General features: G+C 34.1%; 3 protein-coding genes across 4 annotated transcripts in view; all 3 read left to right on the top strand.

The window, feature by feature from the left end:
* LOC125214156 (heat shock cognate 70 kDa protein-like) overlaps nt 1-2,521 on the top strand; it is a 3,041-nt gene extending 520 nt beyond the window's left edge. Inside the window, exon 3 of the mRNA XM_048115062.1 lies at nt 2,479-2,521. Coding sequence (XP_047971019.1) covers nt 2,479-2,521 — 43 coding nt within the window. The remainder of the gene's footprint in view (nt 1-2,478) is intronic.
* A 914-nt stretch (nt 2,522-3,435) lies between these two features.
* LOC125214100 (exopolygalacturonase-like) lies at nt 3,436-4,822 on the top strand. Its single transcript, XM_048114984.1, has 3 exons — nt 3,436-3,567; nt 3,641-3,922; nt 4,079-4,822. Exons 1-3 carry the CDS (start codon nt 3,436-3,438, stop codon nt 4,820-4,822), a joined length of 1,158 nt encoding a protein of 385 aa, XP_047970941.1.
* A 10,371-nt stretch (nt 4,823-15,193) lies between these two features.
* On the top strand, nt 15,194-19,815 carry LOC125201116 (putative disease resistance protein RGA3). Of its 2 annotated transcripts, none has more exons than XM_048099044.1 (2): nt 15,194-18,711; nt 19,192-19,815. In XM_048099044.1, the coding sequence occupies exon 1, from the start codon at nt 15,697-15,699 to the stop codon at nt 18,619-18,621; it is 2,925 nt and encodes a 974-aa protein (XP_047955001.1). In that variant the 5' UTR covers nt 15,194-15,696; the 3' UTR covers nt 18,622-18,711; nt 19,192-19,815. The 2 variants fall into 2 exon arrangements, with proteins under 2 accessions (XP_047955001.1, XP_047955002.1); XM_048099045.1 differs by having other exon boundaries at nt 15,194-18,715.
* Nucleotides 19,816-22,112: the final 2,297 nt, after the last annotated feature.

Genomic DNA, 22,112 nt, shown 5'->3' with positions numbered 1-22,112 from the left:
TTTCAAAATATCCTCAGACAACTCTGGACTAAGTGTTTATCTCGAAAATGGTCATTTTTCACTGTTTCGGGATGAAAATACCCTTTTAGGGGGTTTGGGCGATTTAGTCTTTTTACATTTTAAATCTGATATTATTTCGTGATGTACTGAATCTGATATTATTTCAAAATTATCATTCTTCTTCCCTTTTGCTATCATTCACTTTGTTTCTTTATTTCAATATTATATTTAAATTTTATAAAATTAAATTTTAAATTTTAATTTTTAAATATCAATAAATTTTTTTGATTAAAACTATTAATTCATGGATACTATAACTATTGATTAAAACTATTAATTATTATTATTTAATATAATATTCAGCTGAATTAAAGAAGTACAGATTAATCATGATGGAAAAATAAGAGCTACTCCCTCCGTCCCACTTTAGGAGTCCTGGTTGAGTTCGGCACGGATATTAAGAAATGTAAGGAAAGTTGGTGAAAAAAGATAGTGGAATGTGGGTCCTACTTTTTTATATTAATTTTATAATAAAATGTGAGTGGAAAAAGGTTAGTGGATGTGGGGCCTAATACCATTTATAGAATATTTCAACCGGGACTCCTAAAATGGGACACCCAAAAATGGTAAACCGGGACTCCTAAAGTGGGACGGAGGGAGTATTATATTTAATCATGATGAAAAAATAAAAACTATTCTATTTAGCATTCATCCGGTTGTTATAATTGTTTGTGATTAAATATTATGAAGTTGACTACAAATTTGATACTACTAAAAATTTGATATTGGAGAATTTTTGTTGAAATTTTCTAGTTAATTTTGATTGTTTTCAAATTAATAAATGAAAATTATATTAGTCTTACATTAGATGCATATTTATCTAGAATAAATGGTACTTATGATTAAAACTATTAAATATTGATTAAAACTAAGGCGTCGTCGTACCTTATTGATTAAATATTAGACATTATCAAATATTGTTTAAAACTATTAATTTGTTATTTAATATAATTTTAAAAATTAATAAAAAATTATTGATATTTAAAAATTGAAATTTAAAATTTAATTTTATAAAATTAAATCTAATATTGAAATAAAGAAACAAAGTGAATGATAGTACAAGGGAAGAAGAATGATAATTTAGAAATAATATCGGATTTAGTACATCACCGAAATAATATTAAATTTAAAATGTTAAAAGTGTAAAAAGATCAAATTGCCCAAACCCCCAAAAGGGTATTTTCATCCCGAAACAGTGAAAAGAGACCATTTTCGAGATAAACGCTTAGTCTAGGGTTGTCTAGGGATATTTTGAACGTCCAGGGACTAATGGCGAGATAAATGCATAGTCTAGAGACTATTTTTTGTATTCACTCTATAATAAAATATGAGTAGGAACGAGCTAGTGGAATATGGGGTCCACTACCAAAAAATGGTAAAAAGTGAAATAAGACAAATTTTGTGGGACGGACGGAAATGGAAAAATGGGACAAACTTTCAAGGACGGAGGGGATACTATATTCGGTAAGTGGACCTTACATTACCACTCACATTTTATTATAAAATCAATATATAAAGTAGGTCTCACATTCCACTAACTTTTTTCTACCAACTTTACTTTATAAAGTCAAACAAATTCTTAAAACACGTACCTATCAAATATGAGACATTTAATCATGGACAGGGTGAGTACTACTTATCACCAAAAAATATACTCCCTCCGTCACATAATAGATGTCACACTTTCATTTTTAGTTTGTCCCACAAAAGATGTCATATTTTTTTTTGGAAAAGGTTCCCTCCCACATTAATTATAAAATTATATTTTTCTCTCACCACTTAAGGCACAAAATAACATCTCCTAAAATCACATGTCATCTTTCAAGTGTGACATCGACTATGAGACAGAGGAAGTACCTTCTTTGCTTTTACCCATTGACTACTGGACATCACCACTAGGCCTGTCAAAATGGATATCAGGTATTGGATACCCGATATCCAAACCTGAAAAAGTCGGGTAATGAGTTGGAAGGGATAAATATGCCTTCCTTTGACTTTCTTTATACAGATCTTATCTTACAATTTGTACTTTCTTTTGTCCACAATTATCTCCCAATAATATAAAATAATAGTGCAAGCCAAAAAAATTTATAAATTAATATTTCAGCTAAATTTTACTACACCAATCTTTAACTCTATAAAGTAATTTAATTATATTTAATATTCATATTTTGAAAATCAAAATGACACACTAAATCTTATTTAATCGCTAAAATTCTCCATATCCGATTATAAGTAATTCACAATTTTCCCACATTTCCATTATCTCAAACTTTTGATTTTCAGAGTGTTGCAGATCTCTTACCAATGAATTTTGTTATCGGAAATAGTATCTTATCCAAAAAATAAGGATATTGATGTCGCATTACTAACGCTCATTTCTACTTAATTTTCTATTTTAACTTTGAAAACATCTAGTTTGAGGATGTTGGATATTCCTTATCCAACTGATTTCGTATGATTTCAACACCATAAATTTCAAACAAAAAGTACTTAAATAGCCTTAACACGTGAATATTCCTTATTGAATAAATTAAGTCAACTATAGGGATTAGGGAATCCATAATTACTTTTGGAAATGAGTATAATGAGGATTTGTTTTTTTTTAGTTATTATGAGGAATAGATAGAATTGTGAATGACGGATCAAATCACACAAATGCACAAATTTCTCAGTCAAGCAAGTGAGATGTAATGAGGATAACATATATAACTATAATTATGAGGAGTGTTATCTTTAATTTGGGAGAGAAAATTATGAGATACTAACATAAACAAAGGAATGTATTCATATTCACATGGTAAATATTTATCAAAGCAAAACATTATAAAGAAATTTCACAGTTAAACAAGTGAAAAAAGCAAGTATTTGATTGATATATTTTTCAACGACGATGCTCCCTTTGGTGAAGAGTTGCATATAATTTTTTAATATTACTAAAATTATGAATTTTTATTTAATTAAAATATAAATTGTGTTTTATACATAAATCTTAATTTTAATGTAAAACTAGATAAAACTAAAACTAAAACAATAAACATATATAAATAGTGTTCAATGCTTTACAAAATTGGGATGTGGATGCCTTTAAGTCTGAGTGATCTCTAAGATGCAAAACTTTATTACTAACTAAAAGTGAGTGCTAAATATTTGAAACAAATTGACTAGGAGAGCCACTACTAATCATTGAGCATTCCATAAATAAAATTTGGAATAATGCATTAAACATCATATAACTAATTATTCAACATTCCACAAATAAAATTGGACTCGTGCGTAAAACAAAATTGAGTTACAAACTTTAACACATTAATTCACTATATAAATATAAATGGAATAGTCACTATTTTCAGTTCATATCATCTCATTCCATCAATGGATTCAAACTCTTTGTCTCAATGCATTGTTATTTTCTTTCTTCTATCCATTTGGAGCACTCTTCATGTCCATTGCAAAAGCAACATATTCACAGTTTCTCAATCTAAAGCCAAAACAGACATCAAACAGGTATCATAGATAAATTAATTTGTTGCATACTTAAATTATTTTCTTTTAATTTAGTGTTGTGATTTTGGTGTAGGCTTTGTTGGATGCATGGAAGAAAGCTTGTGCAATCAATGGAGGCACAATTAGAGTTGCAAAGGGAAATTATCAACTAAGTGATGTTGAATTTCTAGGGCCATGTAATGGCAAAACCAGATTTCAACTAAACGGAAACCTAATCGCTCCCGCGGTTCCTACTCCCAACCTCGATCACTGGATCATGTTTCGCGACATGAATCAACTCACCATCCACGGCAGAGGCACCTTAGACGGAAACGGAGCCTCCTATTGGAAGACCACGCATTCAACCACTATATCAGTAAGATAAACTATTTCTATTTTAGTCTGTCAATTAAAAAATAAAACTATTTTTATTTTGTTCCGACCCGTGCTTAAAATTAGAAACTTCCAATTTAAAAAAAAAAAATTATATCTCTCTTACTTTACCAATTGTTTATTAAATTATTATCTTCAGTCACTGAAGCTGGAGCACGTGAACAAAGTCAACATCAGGAACATCCACTCCATCAACAGTAAAAAGTTCCACTTCAACGTCCACAACTGCAACTCTGTGACGATAAAAAACATCCGCGCCACGGCCCCGGCCGACAGCCCCAACACGGACGGCATCCACATCCGAAAATCCAACAACATCAGAATCATCGGTGCAACCATCGCCACGGGAGACGACTGCATCTCCATCGGAGACGGAGTCACCAACATGAACATCACCGGGGTCAACTGCGGCCCGGGCCACGGCATCAGCATCGGGAGCCTCGGGAAGTACCACGGGGAGGAGGATGTACGATCGATCCGGGTCACCAATTGCAACTTCAAAAACACCGAAAACGGGCTCAGGATCAAGACGTTCGGGCCCTCTCCACCGGGGCTTGTCTCCGACATCACATTCGAGGGCAATGTGGTGAATAACGTGGGAAATCCGATCATCATCGATCAGCATTACTGCCCGGAATCGAATTGCGGGGGCGGGGGTGGCGATTCGAGTGTTGCGATAAATGGTGTAAAGTTCATCGACGTTCGAGGTAGCTCGGGTGCAGCAACCGGGGTGAAGGTTGATTGCAGCAGATCGCATCCTTGCAAAGGGATTGAGTTGAGAGGAGTTAGCTTGACCTTTAATGGGAAGCCAACTAATGCAGTTTGCTCTTCAGCTGATGTGAAGTTTCTTGGTGGTAACCAAACTCCTTCACGTTGTTCATGAGATTGGAATGTCTTTTTAATTTGCAGCCCTATTGATTTGAGTGCTGTCTTTTTCATTAGCATGGTTTAGAGTTGAGAGTAGAAATCAGTCACTGATTTTATTGTGCAACTTTGGAGCCAGTCATTTTGGGTGTACTATCTCTGTACACTATTTAAAGAATTATTTTGTCATTTTGGATTGTCGATGATTTAAAGAATCATTTACTATTTTTTTTTCACTTTTAGTATATTGCGTTGATGAGTTAGCAGAGTTAAAATGTCTATGTCTATGCAAAATAAGCCTATGTTTAAACTCTAATTTAGTGGACTATGTTTTCACCCAAGTTTTCTTCAGAATAGTTTTAGGTTTTATACAAAATAAACCTATGTTTAAACTTGCTCTGATTTTTGTAGGATAGATAACTCATCTATTTCGGAGTTATATGACAAAAAATAACATAAAATGTGTGTACATTTTATGTTAGTAAATTATTTCCATCTAACGAATCTCCGAAAATTATGTTAAGGATCCTTGTTTCGACCTTAACTATACTCTGTTTTCTATGATGACAACTTTGATGAAATGATAAAAAATGGACCCGGCATGGAAGGCATCATCCGGCGCCGCGATCTGCCGAGAACAAGCACATCCCTCTCGCCCAAGGCCTCATCTTCAACACATTCCACCACCTCGAGGCTCCCACCCTCTCCCAAATCCGCACCATCTGCCCCAACATCTACGCCATCGGCCCCATCCACACGACCACACCCACCTCAAGGCCCGCATCGCGAGCCGGGAGGGCTCATCCTGCCACTTTCAACAGCATCTGGGAAGAAGACAAGTGCTGCATTTCTTGGCTCGATCGACTGCCCTCCGAATCTGTTGTATTTGTCAGCATTTGAAGTGTTGATATCATGACAAAGGACCAAATGTGTGAGACATGGGTTGGTGAATAGTGGTCAGTGGGGTTAGGTTGTTGTGGGTCCGAAGGCCCGGCTCCGTCACTGGGGGTTTGTAAGACTATCCTCATCAGTGACCCTCACCTAACCCAACCTCAATCAATTTTTTAATAAAATACTCATTTCTCTTTCTTCCACATATATAACCCCGACTTATTAAAATTTTACTCACATCAATGACCCCAACTCAGCCTTATTAAATATTTTCTTTACATACCCTTTTAATCAAATATAAATTTTATAATTTATTCAAATATATTAAAAACCTCATAAAAATTATATAAATGTTTTATAATTCAAATTTATAATTGAAGTGGGATATATATAGAAAAAATGAAGCACAATATAGTACTCCCTCCGTCCCGGATAATTCGGGTCACTTTGACTGGGCACGGGTTTTAAGAATTGTAATGAAAAGTGGGTTGAAAAAGTTAGTGGAATGTGAGTCCTATCTTTATATATTAGTTTTATAATAAAATGTGAGTATGAATGAGTTAGTGGAATATGAGGTCCACTACCAAAAATGGTAAAAGTGAAGTGGGACAAATTATGTAGGACAGATCGAAATAGAAAACTGGGACGAATTATCTGGGACGAGGGAGTAGTAAATAATAAAGAAATAATAAATTAAACATAAATAATACAAATGAAGTAGTTCATGTCATTTTTTGGAAGAGTGATTCCCATGATCTTTTTAGAAGAATAATTCACATTATTATTGAAAGAATATATAGAAATAAATGTAATAACCACTTAATAAAATAAATTAATAGTTAAAAGTAACAAAAAATTTAAAATATTATGTAGTGCAAAATTTTCGAGATTGAAAATGTGACGTAGGATATATTGCTAATGTGCAAATTATTACAACATCAAGACATGTACTCTAATAATGAAGTAATAAGATAAGTCAACAATTAAAAGTGAAAAAACTAAATAAAAAATATTTAACGTTCAACCAATAAAAATAAGACATGTGGACATGCCCCCACTTTTTCTATGGGGCTTTAGGGTGATACCGAACAATGAGAGGGGGAAGGATTGGATTAATTTATTTTAGAATTACTTTTATTTATTTATCTTTTACGTGTGACACTCCTTTATTTATGACTATTTTGTCATTGAGTGAGGTGGTCTAAGGAGTTGACTTGCCTTCGTTTTAGCAATAAATTATTTTGCAAGTATACATGGTTATAATAGTTCTAGCAAGCAAGAGTACGTTGCTACTTAAGAACCCATTGCAAATCTTTTCATGGAACAATACATTACTAAAATAAAATTATGAAAAAATACATTACCAAATAAAAATGTGTTTCCAATACTAAGCTATAAGGATTATAATGAAAAATTAAATAAAATGCTAGCTAGAAGATTGCAACTTTTTTTTATGAAAAATGACATTACAAAAGTAAAAATATGTCTTAATACATAAGCAAAAATGACTTTTCTAAATTGCCAAACTTAAAGAAGAAAGAAGCTGTCTACGAATATTGTAAATATTTAACAAAATGAATGATCTGTTCTGTTTAGATCTAACTAATTTTAAGCAATAAATTGGATAATACTTCCTCTATAGTTGACAATTAAGCAATTAATCAACCTACTAATTAGTTTTGTCACGGTCCATGTGGGTAACAACCTACTACTGAATAAACAATTTTAAGATTATGTCATTACAAGCTGGCTCACACAAACCTAATCAACAATATATATAATTAATGACTAATTTAAAGTCAACAATGTTAAATTAATATTTGTAGCTCTGCCTATGTAGTCTTGTTTTCTCTTTTTCATAGGTATTTGCCTCAAATTCAAATTCTGTATTTGCAATTGACTCTTGAGACTTGAGAGAGAGCTATTTCCTACCGCGGAGTTATACATAATCGCACTGTTTTATACACCAAGTAAGTATTTCATTTTTCATTTTCTTATTTTTGTTGAAGGATTTTTTTCTTATAAAACTTTTAATTTATTATATTGCTTCTAGTTTTGAGTAACGTGGACTTTCCTATCTTATATGTTGTGTATTTTCATATTTTCATAGTATATAGATAAGATTAATGTTCTCCGTTTTATTCTTCACTTAAGTTAAAGATAAGGAGAAGTTAATATTAACTGATTAAATTAGGCCATTTCCTATTTTTATAGTAAATATTTTTTATGGCAAAATTTATTAAATTTGGATGATCGTTATTGTGGTTGAAATATGCTCATATCTTGTTAAGATGTGGTTAATTGGGACTTTTAATTTATTGGATTAATGTAATATAATTAATTAGAGCCAGAAAATATGCTTTTTGAAGCATAAACGTATTTCAGCCCATAAAAAAATCCTTATTTAGACATTACAGATTTGTAATCATCTCTCTCCATTCTAATTAAGGGTTAGTCGGTTGTTTTTTTATTTCTTAAAAATTCTTAAATAATGTTTCACATGACTTTGTGATTGAGCTTGTCTTATCTATATTAGTGTGTACTTGATCTAATTAATTCAAATTTGTACATTGACTTAGCTCTTAATCACTTGTTAGGTAGCAATAATTGAAGCATAGTATATTTGTTTTTTTAGTGAATACACAAGTTGACAAGTTGACCAATGTGCATATCATTTTATTGTAGGCTTTCTCGTATAAATTTAATAAATTATATAATGACTCTTTCAAGTTGACACTCTTGCCAAGAGGCCCATGAAATCGCAAACGATACATATAAATAATCCCTTTGATCAAGATGGTTGTGGTTTGGACTCGTTTCATGTGGCCCAGAGTTCGATTGCCCCTAATCCCTTAAATGCCTTAGATCTAATAAATTCAAATCGTAGATTGTGGAGATCTAATGATCTATAAATCGTCACGTGTAATTTCGTTTTATTATTATTTAAATTTGAAAAGATAAGAAAATTATTAAAATTAAGGTTTTGGATTAAAATTTCAATATAATGCATTAAATATATCAATACTATTCATTGAATATGTCAACACAATTTAGCATTGACATTGTAAATGCTTTATATTGACACATTATCTTAACAACGTCGACATTAAACTGTTTATGTAAAATACGAAAATTCTAGATTTATTTTTCAAATTTTGACATTGGAACATATGCAAGTAAAATCTCGTTGAAATCCTTATAAAATTATCTTTAATTTGATATATGTTGTGTAAAAAAAATAATTTAAATGGAGTTAGTTATAATCATTTAAAGTTTTTGGATATTTTTTTAAAGTTAGTTATAACTAACTTTTGGTCTATTGACATTAATACTCTTAACTGATATTTTTTTTTTTGCATTGTATTGCTATTCATGTATGGATGATCTTGTGTCTTGATTTCATAATCCATTATAGGATATTATTTAGTCAGAATTAGTAATTAAAGGGTGAATTAGCAATATAACACATCCCATGCAGGAGTATAAGAAAAATTGACAAATAAATTACGGTAGATGGTCAAAAACTTTGGCTCGTCCCATACTTTTTAAAACTGAAAAATAAATTACCGAAGATGAAATTTCTGCAACTATATCCCATTTTCTCTTTTTCGGCAAATTAAATATTGACGTGCCAATGACTTCTTCCAAGTAATCTTATAGAGTAGTTAATTAGTGAACAAATACACAAGTTGGCCCATGTGCATATTATTTTATTTTAGGCTTTCTCGCATAAATTGAATCAATTATACAATGAATCAATTATACAATGACTAGTTCAAGGTCAATGCTTGACACTCTTAATTATATAATCTTGGTTTCTTTTTTGTCATAGCTATCTGCCACAAATTAAAAATCTGAATATTGTAAAGATTTTGGAGTTAAATTGATTAGTTAAACTCAGTTAACTAATAGACGTGATTAAAGTACTATTTTTATTTTATTATTAATTAATTAATTAGTTATTATTAATAATAAAGTAATAATAAGTATAATAATAATCATAATAATAATAATAATAGAATAATAATAATCATAATCATAATCATAAGCATAATAATAATAATAATAATAATAATAATAATAATAATAAAATAATAATAATAATATAATAACAATATAATAACAATAATAAAAAAAAAAAACATATAAGTGGCCTAAATTTTAAGGCCACCATCGAAATCTTGATTAAAAGCAAAATCCTATCAAATTAATAATTTACAGGCAAATAGTATCATTTATCATTATAATTATTATGATTAATAATTTTAAATTTGTACTACATCCATTACAAGCTAGTTGATGCATGTTTTTGTGCATGAGATATAAGAAATTGATGTTTATATCTTAGAAGAAGAGAGAAGATAAAAGTATATGCCAAATAAGAAAATGAATCGAGTAACTTGAGATAATTTAAAATGGAATATGGAGCAAATAATTTGGGTGAATGGAGTATAAAAATTTTATTAATAATTTATAAATTAATAAAATAGAAATTAAATTAGCCACTAGCTTTAGATTTTCAATACCTGAACCTCTGCTTACCTAATCTTGTTTTTTATGTTTTTGTAGCTATTCAGCCACAAATTCAAATTCTGAATATTTATAATTGAGTCTTGAGAGAGAGAGATACTTCCTACTGGTGTTATATCCACGTACTGATTCTCAGCAAGTAAGTATCATTTTCAATTTTCTTATGCAATACATGGGAATTGTCTTTTTTTTTAGTGGAGAAATTTCTGCCCACGTATTGTTTCTTCATCTTAATTGGAGAGGGAATTAATTAAGAGAGAATAGTGATAAATGTGTTTTCATTTTTAATAATGCGTCATTTTAGTTCAGATAGATACATGCGATGAATTTAATATCAAATTTTTAATTGATCTTAACATATTCAATTAGGATGTTGTTGTTATCCTTGTAAAATTACCTTTAAACTTTTAATACTATATTCTTATTAAAAAATAATTTAAATGAAAAAAATTATGTGAAATTTAGAGTTTAAAGATATTTTTTATTCTGAAATAGTAGTTATATACTTCCTTCGTTCCAATACATATGCAATATTTAGTTTTCGGCACGAGATTTTATGCAGTGTTGTTTTGTGAGTTAATGAAGAGAGAGTAAAGTAAGAGAGAAGAAAAAATAAAAATAGTGTTGTTTCTATTTTAGAAAACATTTCATTTTTATTAGGATAATTCAAAAAGAAAAACGTTTCATTTTTAATGAGACAAAGAAAGTAACTTATATTTTCTTATTCTATTCTTAAAACTGAAATACTATATGTTGGTTCAGGCTATATATTTTTATTCTCAATGATTCATTGGTTCTAGGTTCTCATCTTAGAGCCATTTGATTCTATATATTAATGATTTCAACCAACAAAATCATTTGTCAAATGTTTGTTTTCATGACCAGAATGAGTAACCTAGATTTTTATATATAGGTATTTGCTTGTTTACAAATCCACATATTATTTTATGTAATTAAATTGTTACGCTCCGACCACTTAATTATACAGCTAAATATTGCGGTCATCCAGAAATAATTAAGTTTTGTTTGAGTTTGTTTTCATAAAGTCTATGCAAAATCACTCCTTATTGAACTATATCAAATTAGGGTTTCGAGATTTAGTTTTTTATGAATAAGAAGCGCTGATGTATAAATTATTTTCGCCTTTATCACGAGTCTATTTTACTCCAACCCAGGACAAATAAGTCACAACATATTAGGAGTATTTAACTTCATTCTAGAATATAATGCTTCATTCTAGTAGGTTTTTATTTAATTCCAATAGGATTATTACTTCATTTTAGTACGTACAGGCGGTTTTTCCCATCGCGTACCGTTCTTTCTCTCTGTAATGTCTATCACCGCCGTCATGGCACTGAGAACAAAATGAAATGATAGCCAAATTGAAGGGTGTAATAAGCACATGGAATGAAATGATGTACTTCCTCCGTCCCGGCTAAGATGACACATTTCTTAGCCGACACATGATTTTAGGAGTTGTTGGTTAATGTGTTTAATTGGTGAGAGAATACGTGGGTTTATGTATTAAGTGGGAGGGATAGATAGTTGAATATTTAATTGAAGAGAAAAAAGTGTAATTGGAGAGAGAAAGTTTCTAAGGCCATCCACAACGCTATCTCTTATCCATCTCTTAACCCCCTCATCTCTTCACTATTCATGGGTCCCACTGTACTTTTCACTCCATCTCTTAAATAAGAGATAACACCTACATCCCTCCATCTCTTAACCATCTCATCTCTTAACTATTCATTCAATTTCATTTTTTATTTTTATTTTCAACAAATCCAATTAATAAAAAACACACTTCATTAAATAAAAAAAAATTACAATTTAAAATCCTAAAAATATAAAAAACACATAATTTAAAATCCTAAAAATATAAAAAAGACATAATTAAAATCCTAAAAATATAAAAAAGACATAATTTAAAATACTAGAAATTCAAAACACTTAAATTTAAAAAATTAACTCTGCCGGCGAATCATCCTTCCGAAGTCGGTGGCGGTGCACCCGAGTTAGTGGATGGTCGAATACCAAGTTGTCTTGCCATCTCCTGCATTCCGACAATATGATGTTCATATTGTGGAGGCGTCACGCGGGAAGTGTCAGCCATCGTGGCGAGCATGTACGGATCACAGGGAAGTGCAGGGAAGTGCTCGGGCCCGAGTTCGAGCCCGCCTGGCTTGATTCGCCTCGGCCCTTCCCCCTTCCCCTCCCCCACCCCCTCCCTCTAGCCGCCTTCGGCCCCTTGGTCCATTGCAGCCGACGTCGTGAACCGGAGGAGGAGCCACCTACATCGGTGGGCGTGTCCTCAAACTCCTGTGAGGCGTTGCCTGACCCGCCGCCCTCACTAGACGAGTAGCCACCCCTCGTGTGCTTCGCGCGTTTCGAGCTCGAGGACCAGACACCGTCGGCCCACCTTTCTTCGTTTATGATCAACTCCCAAACATCGATATGTTTGAAATCTTTTTGGACGTCGTCTTTAAAGACTCGCATCGCCGCTCTCAGAATATCGACCTCACTGGCTCCACTTTGGTATTACTCCGCTTCAGCCCTGTAGATCGAGCTAAATTTTTTGACATCTCTGTCGCACCGGTCCCAATGACTGCAGAGCATCTTCATGTTGCGGCGGTGAGCCCCCGCCAGCTTCAACTCTTCGTAAACGGCGGTGACCTTCTCTTAAAAACATTTGCGGTTTTGTTGATTTCCGACGATAGGATCGTATGAGACGGTGAACCAAGCGTTGTATAGACCCAACGTCTCCTTGCGGCTGTATAGATGACGACCTAGATCCTCCTCCTCTTCCTCGCCCTGTCCCTCCTCGGTATCACGACTGGCGGGGCCTCCACCGCCTCGTCGTCCTCCTATCAGAAAGTATTCCGGAGCGTGTTCCTCCGAAAAATTCTCCCTAATTTGGGATAATCCCTGCGTTGACCTCGGGGGGGGGTGGGGGGGAGGGAGGGACGATAGTATGCATCTAGATCAAAATGTGGTGCTTTGTACGGCGCGGGCGTCGCTGAGCCTTGGGTGCCCGACGTCGACTAACCAGCCAAAGAGTTGAACATGGCCCCCAGTTGCTAAACGCGTTTAAATCGAAGCCATGGGAGCCGATGGAGTTTCCGTCACCGGACATTTTTACAGAAATTGGAGAAGGAAAGAGAGGTGAATTGAGTGAAGAATAGATGTGGTATTTGTAGTGTTTGTGTGTGGAATGGAGAATGAAAGAGAGTAGTGTGTATTTATAGAATAAGAAAAATAAAAATAAAAAAATAGGTTACGCTTGAAAAAACGGTAATATTACCGTTTTTTTTTTAAAATTAAAAATGACGTCATAATTACGACGAGTGGGCGTCACGCCTAGCGCAAGCGCTCACCACGTGGCTCTGGCGCGTGGCGAGCTGTCTCCCAGCCGACCTCTTTCGCGCGAGACGCGCGACGCTACGGCTACGGGCTCCCGACGAGACGACGGCCACAACACCGTCTCGTTGTGGTCTCGTCTACGAGATGGAGCCACCCATGCACCGCGCTGTGGGTGCCCTAAAAATAGAAATATGTCATCTTATATGGGACAAACTAAAAAGGAAAGAGTGTCATCTTAAATCGGATAGAGAGAATAATAAATTATTTGAATGAAGTATGTGTAGAAGCATTTGAAATCCTGCTTAAATGAAGTAAAAAACCCGCTAAACAAATTATCGTTTTTAAAGTGAATAAAGTAAAATCTCAGTTCAACGAATTCAAATGAAGCATGTGGTGAATCATTTCAAAAATTGCTGGAAGTTGGTAAAAACATAATGTAGTTTCAAGGTATTACGTACTGGAATGATGTAATAAATATGGTAGAATGAAGTAAAATAGGCTTGTAATGAGGAGTAATATAATTTACACAACAACGAATTTCATCAAAAAAATTAGATCTAATGGCCCTAATTTGATCTCTAGCTCGGTTTTTAAAATTAGTTTGACATAGATCTAATGACCTTAGTTTGATCTCTAGCTCGGTTTTTAAAATTAGTTTAACATTGATCACAACTCTATCTTCGTATTAACATATACTCCTAGTTAATTGGAATTAGTTAACTTGATTTTCTTTATATTTAAATTTGTTTTCCTAGTTAATTATTAAGTATATGAAAAGTAATTGATTAATTCACTTTGGTATTCTTTTCTTCTACAAATCAAGGTTCCTTTTAGTATTTTTTTTCCTTTAGGTTTTATCTTTTTTTTCTTATGTTTAGAATTTCATTTATCAATATAAAGGTCTCATTGTTGGATTTAAAAGACACACATTTTAAGATTAATAGTATTTGAGTTTTATTTCTCTTGAATTTTCAATTCATTGAGTTATTTTATCCGACTTTTCACAGTCGTTTGTGGCGTCATTTATTCTATCTCGACTTATCAATTATTCCCTCGTACCCGTTGTAGCGTACCTCCACCCATATCAAATCCACCGCCCCGTTATTTGTTGATTCTTATCTTCAAACAAGCGGGGAAGAATCATATTTAACTTGAGGACCAACGTGTGTGTGATTGACAAAGATGTACATTAGAAAACATACGTATGATGTTAGGAAAAGACATAAATATAGACATGCAAGGGTGAGTTGATGTATAAACTACATTTGTTCTTCTAACAAGAATTCAATATTGACTTAATATATATTGCCTAAATAGATGGTTGCAAAATAGATGGTCATGACTCATGAGTGGAGTTTTACATAGAACAATACATTTTTATGTATTACAATAATGGTCCTTTTTTAATACTCCCTAGAATAAGTAGTATACTCACTAATATTATTTGACCCACATATATTTATGCATATATATACATGATTGTCGCCCTATATAGATGAAATGTACCAGAGTTATAAACATATTTCTTGACACTAGTGTGATATTTGTCATCCACAAGTTTACATGAGACAAAAATTTAAAAGAATTTCCTCTTTCACTATAGGTATCTTTCTGCAACTATGGAAGGAGGTTCTGCAGCCATCGAAGTTGTTGTTCAAAACCTGATCAACGTTTTGAGGGATGAGTACTCTTTGATTCGAGGTCTCGATGGAGCTGCCCGGCAGCTGAAGAAGACTTTGGACATGATCCAAGCCTACTTGAATGATGCTGAGAAGAAAAACATCACTGAAAGTTCTGTCAAATTATGGTTGAGGGAGCTTGAAGTCGTGGCTTTCGATGCTGATAATGTCTTGGACGAACTCAGCTATCAACTTCTCCAAAAACAAGTGGAGAAAATGAAGACACCCAATCCCAATCCCAATCCCAGTCCCAGTCCCAAGTCCGGACTCAGCTATCAACTTTCGATGCTGCTATCATGCTTCTCATCGTGCAAAAGCATTTCGCGTCAGCATGATATGGCTCACACTATCAAAAATATCAATGCGGAGTTTGATTCTATGAACAAAAGGGCAACAGATCTTGGCCTTCAAAGCAAAATTCAGTCTGCCTCTGATGTTGTCGTTCCTACTTCCACAAAGGACTAATTCGATCATGAAAGATCCAATCTTTGTCGGAAGAGAAGATGATGTGTCTAAAGTAGTTGACATGCTGACCCATATCCCCCAAGATCGGACCATCTCGATCGTTGCTCTTGTCGGAATGGGGGGTATGGGGAAGACCACGTTGACTCGAAATGTCTTCAATCATCTCAAAAGGCTAAAGACATTCGAATCATATATTTGGGTTCATGTTTCTCAAAATTTCGATCCAATCAGTCTTTACAACACAATCCATTCAATATTGACTTCAACTACCAGTGATAGAGGCGAGCGAGTTGAGCAAGAGGAAGTTATCCCAAACAAGAAAGTTATCCTGAACGAGGAAGTTATCCTGAAAAAGCTTCAAGAAGCCCTCAAGGCTAAAACTTATCTTCTTGTTCTTGACGATGTTTGGAATGAAGATGTTTTGAAATGGGAAGACTTTATAAAAAGCATTGAGGGAGTTTCTTCTAAAGAGGGAAATGGCATTATCATCACTACCAGGAGTCATAATGTTGCTTCAATTGTTAATCCACTTCATACTCATCCAGTGAAGGGCTTATCACATGAAGAGTGCTGGTCCATAATCAAAAGAAAAAATTTTGATGGGAATGCAGAAGTTCCATCCGGATTTGAGAAGATTGGGAAAGAGATTGCGAAAAGATGTCAGGGTTTGCCCTTGGCTGCCAATGTGGCCGGAGATGTGCTTCGTCGCCGTAAATCCATGCAAGATTGGAGCTCCATTAAAGAAACATGGCTTTCAGATGGTAAAGAAGGCAAAAGTATCTCAACAATATTGAAACTGAGCTATGATCACCTACCTTCGTCTTCACTAAAGAAGTGCTTTGCGTACTATTCGATTTTCCCCAAAGGTCAGAGAATCATGAAGGAGGAGCTGATTGAACTTTGGATAGGAGAAGGCTTTCTTCAACCTGGACAGACGGATGATGGACAGACGAATGATATGGAGTCTGTGGGCAACACGTTTCTCAATGTGCTTCTAGAGAACTCTTTGTTGCAAGCTACAGAGCCATATATTGTGATGCACGATCTGGTACATGATCTTGCATCTTCTGTTTTGCATACTAATACAAGTGGCAGCACTGTAGTTCGATATATGTTTCACGAAAACGAATCAAGTCGTATTTCGGAAGAAGTGTCGAGGAATTTGCGTACATTAATCTTGGTAGGTGGAAATTCTGGTATCATATTCTCTGGCTTCAAATCTCTGCATAATCTAACTCTTTCTGGTGAAAATTATAAAGAGTTACCCAGTTCAATAAAGGAATTGATACATTTGAGAAATCTCAATATTTCCATGACATCAATTGGAAACATCCCGGAGTGGATTGGTGAACTCCACCATTTGCAGACATTAAGAGCAGAACAATATATTTCTGAAAAACTGCCAAATACGCTGAAGTACTTGATTAATTTAAGACATCTTTATCTAAGGAGGGAAACAGGGTTGCCCGCAGAAATTAGGAGATTAACTAATCTTCAAACACTTCTGTACTTTACAGTGGGCGAAGAGAAGGGATACCAAATTGAAGAGCTCGGAAGTTTGAAAAATCTCAAAGGAACACTAGAGATTGAGCATCTTGATAGGGTGCGTGACAAAGAAGAGGCTATGAAAGCAAATTTGTCTGAGAAATCAAACTTGTCTGAACTGGTGTTTAGTTGGGCTGAAGAACCAGGGACTTATTGGGATGAAGAGAGAAGAAACCTTATGAGAAGTGACAGTGGAATAAATGATGAGAGTGTATTGGAAGGACTCCAACCTCATGCAAATCTGAAGGTGTTGAAGATTGAAAGATTTAAAGGCAAAAAATCTCCAAGATGGTTGGGAGTATGGGATGGTCTTCAGGGTTCTTTGGTACCGTTTGAGTACTTGACTAAGTTAACATTTGAGGATTGCTCAGAATGTGAGGAAATCTCAACGCTTGAGTCCTTGCCTAGTCTGAAATATCTTTATTTGTCTGGATTGATAAAGCTGAAAAAACTGCCAAAGCAGTTATTCTATAAGAATCGGGATCTCTCAAAATTAGAGATTCGGTATTGCCCTAAATTGAGAGGTTTACCAGATGGCTTGGACACCCTCATTTTTCTGGAGGAGTTGATTATATGGAACTGTGGTAACCTAATATCAATTGGGAATCCGAGTGGCGGAGTAAGACAACACCAAGGAATCCTGCGTAAGCTGGATTTTGAAGAATGCAGGTGGCTGAAGGAATTTCCATGTCAAATTCTGGAGTCGTTCGCTCCCACAATCGAGATACTCAAATTCGAAGGATTAAGGGACCTACAGAATCTACCAATGCTAATTGACTGTCTGGCTAAATCAGCTCCTCGCCTCGAAGTATTGAAAATCAGACGTGTTTCTAAACTCATGGCTGCTAGTGCTAGTGGTGGTACTATTGAGAGTTGGAGTTTTGGCAGCTTGAAGGAATTAAATATAGATGTGAATTTGGTCTGGCGTTGGGATAGTGATTATGCTGATGCCATCAGAGAGACGGTGGATGGCATATTGCAAGGATGTCGCAATTCACTTACTCGCTTCACTTTCAAGGGGATTGATGATTGGGAGTGGCTGCCTCAATCAATTCAACATCTCACTACAATTGATTACTTAAGGTTGGAAGATGTCGGAGTAAAAGAATTGCCCCAGTGGCTGGGGAACCTCTCATCTCTAACGTCCTTGCACATAGAACGTTGCAAGAAGTTGAGGTATCTGCCCCCTGTGGCTGCGGGCTTCACTAACTTAAAACGGTTACAAATTTACTATTGCCCGAAACTAAAAGCTGATTCGGAGTGGCGCAACCATCCCAACCTGAAAATCACGTGTCGTCGTCTGAACAAGTATGGACTATTTAATACCTACACCCTCCGTCCCACTTAAGATGACACGTTTTCCTTTTTATATTGTGGTGAGAATGGCGCAACCTTCCCAATCTGAAAATCTGGTGTCATCGTCGTCTGTAAAATTTGGGTAAGTAAGTACTCCCTCCGTCTCTGAAAATTTGTCATCTATTTCCTTTTTCGTCTGTTCCTAAAAATTTATCACATTTCACTTTTACCATTTTTGGCAGTGGACCCTAGATTCCACTAAATCTTTTACACTCACATTTTATTATAAAACTATTATATAAAAAGTATGACTCACATGCCACCAACTTTTTCAACTCACTTTCTATTACATTTCTTAAAACCCGTGCCCAGTCAAATGGTGACGAATTATTAGGGACGTAGGGAGTAGTATATAAGTTTTTATATTGTGTTGACGAAAATAAATTATTGGTTGAAGCAATAGCTAGGATGGATCTGTATCATAGTTAAAATTCATCTTAAAATCCTACTACATTATAGGCAAGTTTTGGTTGTTTGGAGATATGTTTCAAGTTGCAATCACCTAGGAAGGAAGTTTTTGATACGATTACCCCTGTAGTTGACGTGCCTGTGACCTTGACAGGCCAGAAACATGCAAAGAGCCAAGTGCACAGGAGGAGAAGCCAAAGGAGAAGAGCTTGGCGGCGACGGCGAGGCACACTAAGTCCGGTCCGGCTGTCAGGAAGCCAGACTTATATATTTATTATGATTTATTTTATATTTTTTGCATCTTTTTGGAAAGACAATTTTAATGTTTGTTATTTTTTATTTCTTTTTAAAACGTTATTGTGTCGGGCGAAATACAAGCCCCGTTCGGGTTTTCTTTGTTGGTTCTTTTCCGGATGTTAGATTAGAAGGTCGAACCAACCCTAGGGTCCTTAGTCTAATAAATAGGGTAAATATCATTATCATTGGCATATATGAATATTTTTACCCTAATCTCTATCTTTGGTTGTGTTATGCCGATGGAGAGCCTTCGCGTGTAAGTTGGAGATTACACCGACGAGCCGTGTTGGCCGCTGGATTTGTGGGTGGAGTTGATGGAGTTGCTCCAGAGTTTGTAGTTAGGGACTTATCCCTAACTACTGGGAATATGATGTAAATTAATCAGGTATTCATGTAAATCAAATCATCCATCTTTAGTACTCCATGTTTATTTGTAGCAGATTCATAGTGTTTAAATAAGGAAAAGAGGCGGTTTTTGGCATTCCATAATGCTCCATAAAATACATACAAAGCGACCAAGAATAAATAGGAGAAAAGGGTCAAGAAGATCAAGAACATCATGGTTTTTACCGAGTACTCCTTTCATCTATGATTAAATATCACATTTTTTTATTGGCTCGGTTTTCAAGAAATTATTTGACTTTATGAAGAAAAATCGATAATAAAAATTAATGGATCGTGGGTCCTACTTTTATACTATTAGTTATATAATAAAATGTGAGTAGAATGTGTTAGTAGAATATGAGGTTCATTTAGCAAAAAATAATAAAAGCTAAATGAGATATTTTTTGACGGACGGACGGAAAAGAAATAATGAGACATTTAATGCTGGACTGAGAGAGTATCACTTTAACACGGAAAATTGGATGAAAGCATAGATGAGGAACTTGAACGTTCTATCTTGTTTAAAGAGAAATTCATAAGTGGACTTAGGTGTGAAAGAATCTTTGAAGTTAACTTACTTTATAGTTGTCGATTTTAAAATTTGTCCAATATTTCTGTTCTTCACAAGATTGTTAGTCTAGTGAGTAGAGATTATACAATACGTCAAGCTCCATAGAAACTCCGTTACTTTCTAATTTCAGAATGAAATTAGGACCCACGATCTACTAACTTTTTTAAATCATTTTCGATTACATTTCTTAAAACCCGTGCCGGGTCAAAGTGGGACAATATTTGGGGGACGGAGGTAGTATTAGTTTTATAGTCATAAAGTTTGAGTAAAATGAGTTAGTAGAATATGAGTAAAATGAGGTTCATTCACCAAAAAATGGTAAAAGCGAAATGAGACATTTATTGGCAGAGGGATGGAAAAGGAAAAATGTGATATTTATTGACGGAATGAGGGAGTATCACTTTAACACGGAAAAATGGATGAAAGCATAGATGAGTAACTTGCACGCTCTATCTTTGAAGTTAAGTTACTTCATAGTTGTCGATTTTAAAATTTGTCTAATTTTTCTGTTCTTCACAAGAATGGTAGTCTAGTGAGTAGAGATTATACAATACGTCAAGCGCCGTAGAAACTCCATTACTTTCGAATTTCAGAATAAATTTGTACCTTATTCAAATAAATGGATATTGTTGTGTCATCTTTGTTGCGATAACAACCCAATCCGAGTAACAAATAAAACAAAACTTTGTCAACATAGGAATTGAACTAAAGTTCTTGATAAGCAAAGACTTATCCCACATCTCCTGCAGCTTGCACCACCTAACAATTATTTTTTCAAGAGACATGCATGCGAAATTCAAACGCGTCTTACTCTTTCTCTGAAGTAAAAATGAAATCTCAAACACGAAATGTGTTTCGTATATTCTTCTACTTACTGCCTCTATAGTTGACAATTAAGCCATTAATCAACCTACTAAATTAGTTTTAATTGTTACGTTCCATATGTGTAACAACCTACTACTGAATAATTGAGAGTTTGTCATTACAGGCTGGCTCGACAAAACCTAATCAGCAATACTATAATTAATGACTAATTTAAGGTCAATAGATTTAAATTATTAATTGAAGCTGTGCTTATATAGTCTTGTTTTCTCTTTTTACCATAGCCATTTGCCTCAAAATTGCAATTGACGAGAGAGAGGGAGAGCTTTTTGCTACAGGATTTATACATATTCGCATTGTTTTATACGGCAAGTAAGTATTTCATTTTTCATTTTCATATTTTTGTTGAAGGATTTTTTTCTTATGAAACTTGTAATTTATCATCTAACTGCTAGTTTTGTAACGTGGATTTTCCTATCTTATATAAGTTGTGTATTGTTCAAAGTTTCATAGTATATTATAGATTACATATGACTAATATTCTGTGTTTTATTCTTCAGATAAGTTAATTAAAGCTAAGGAGAAGTATATATTAGAAATTGATTAAAGTAGGCATTTTCCTATTTTGATAAATATTTTGTAATGACCGTAGTTTTTTACAAAATTTCATTAAATTTGGATGATCGTAATTGTGGTTGAAAACCCATATGCATGTTCATATCTTGTTAAGATGTGGTTAATTGGGACTTTTATTGGATTAATATAATTAATTAGAGCCAGAAAATAATCTTTCTGAAGCATAAACGTATTTCAGCCCATAAAAAATCCTTATTTAGACATTACGGATTTGTAACCATCTCTCTCCATTCAAATTAAGGGAGTAGTTGGTTGTTTTTGATAAAATATCATAAAAATTGTTTCACATGACTTTGTGATTGATCTTGCCTTGTATTTGATCTAATAATTCAAATCTGTACATTGACTTAGCTCTTAATCACTTG

Source organism: Salvia hispanica, chromosome 1 (assembly GCF_023119035.1).
Source record: "Salvia hispanica cultivar TCC Black 2014 chromosome 1, UniMelb_Shisp_WGS_1.0, whole genome shotgun sequence".
NCBI classification, from domain to species: domain Eukaryota; kingdom Viridiplantae; phylum Streptophyta; class Magnoliopsida; order Lamiales; family Lamiaceae; genus Salvia; species Salvia hispanica.
Note: the sequence above shows the minus strand (reverse complement) of the source record. Positions and strands in the feature narration are given on the sequence as shown.

What these genes read in the sequence shown, in the direction of transcription:
- LOC125201116 (XM_048099044.1), top strand. Translation starts at nt 15,697, where the DNA reads ATGTTGTCGTTCCTACTTCCACAAAGGACTAATTCGATCATGAAAGAT.
- LOC125214100 (XM_048114984.1), top strand. Translation starts at nt 3,436, where the DNA reads ATGGATTCAAACTCTTTGTCTCAATGCATTGTTATTTTCTTTCTTCTA. An exon ending in CCAAAACAGACATCAAACAG is followed by an intron (nt 3,568 to 3,640) that starts GTATCATAGATA and finishes ATTTTGGTGTAG; the next exon opens with GCTTTGTTGGATGCATGGAA. An exon ending in CGCATTCAACCACTATATCA is followed by an intron (nt 3,923 to 4,078) that starts GTAAGATAAACT and finishes TATTATCTTCAG; the next exon opens with TCACTGAAGCTGGAGCACGT.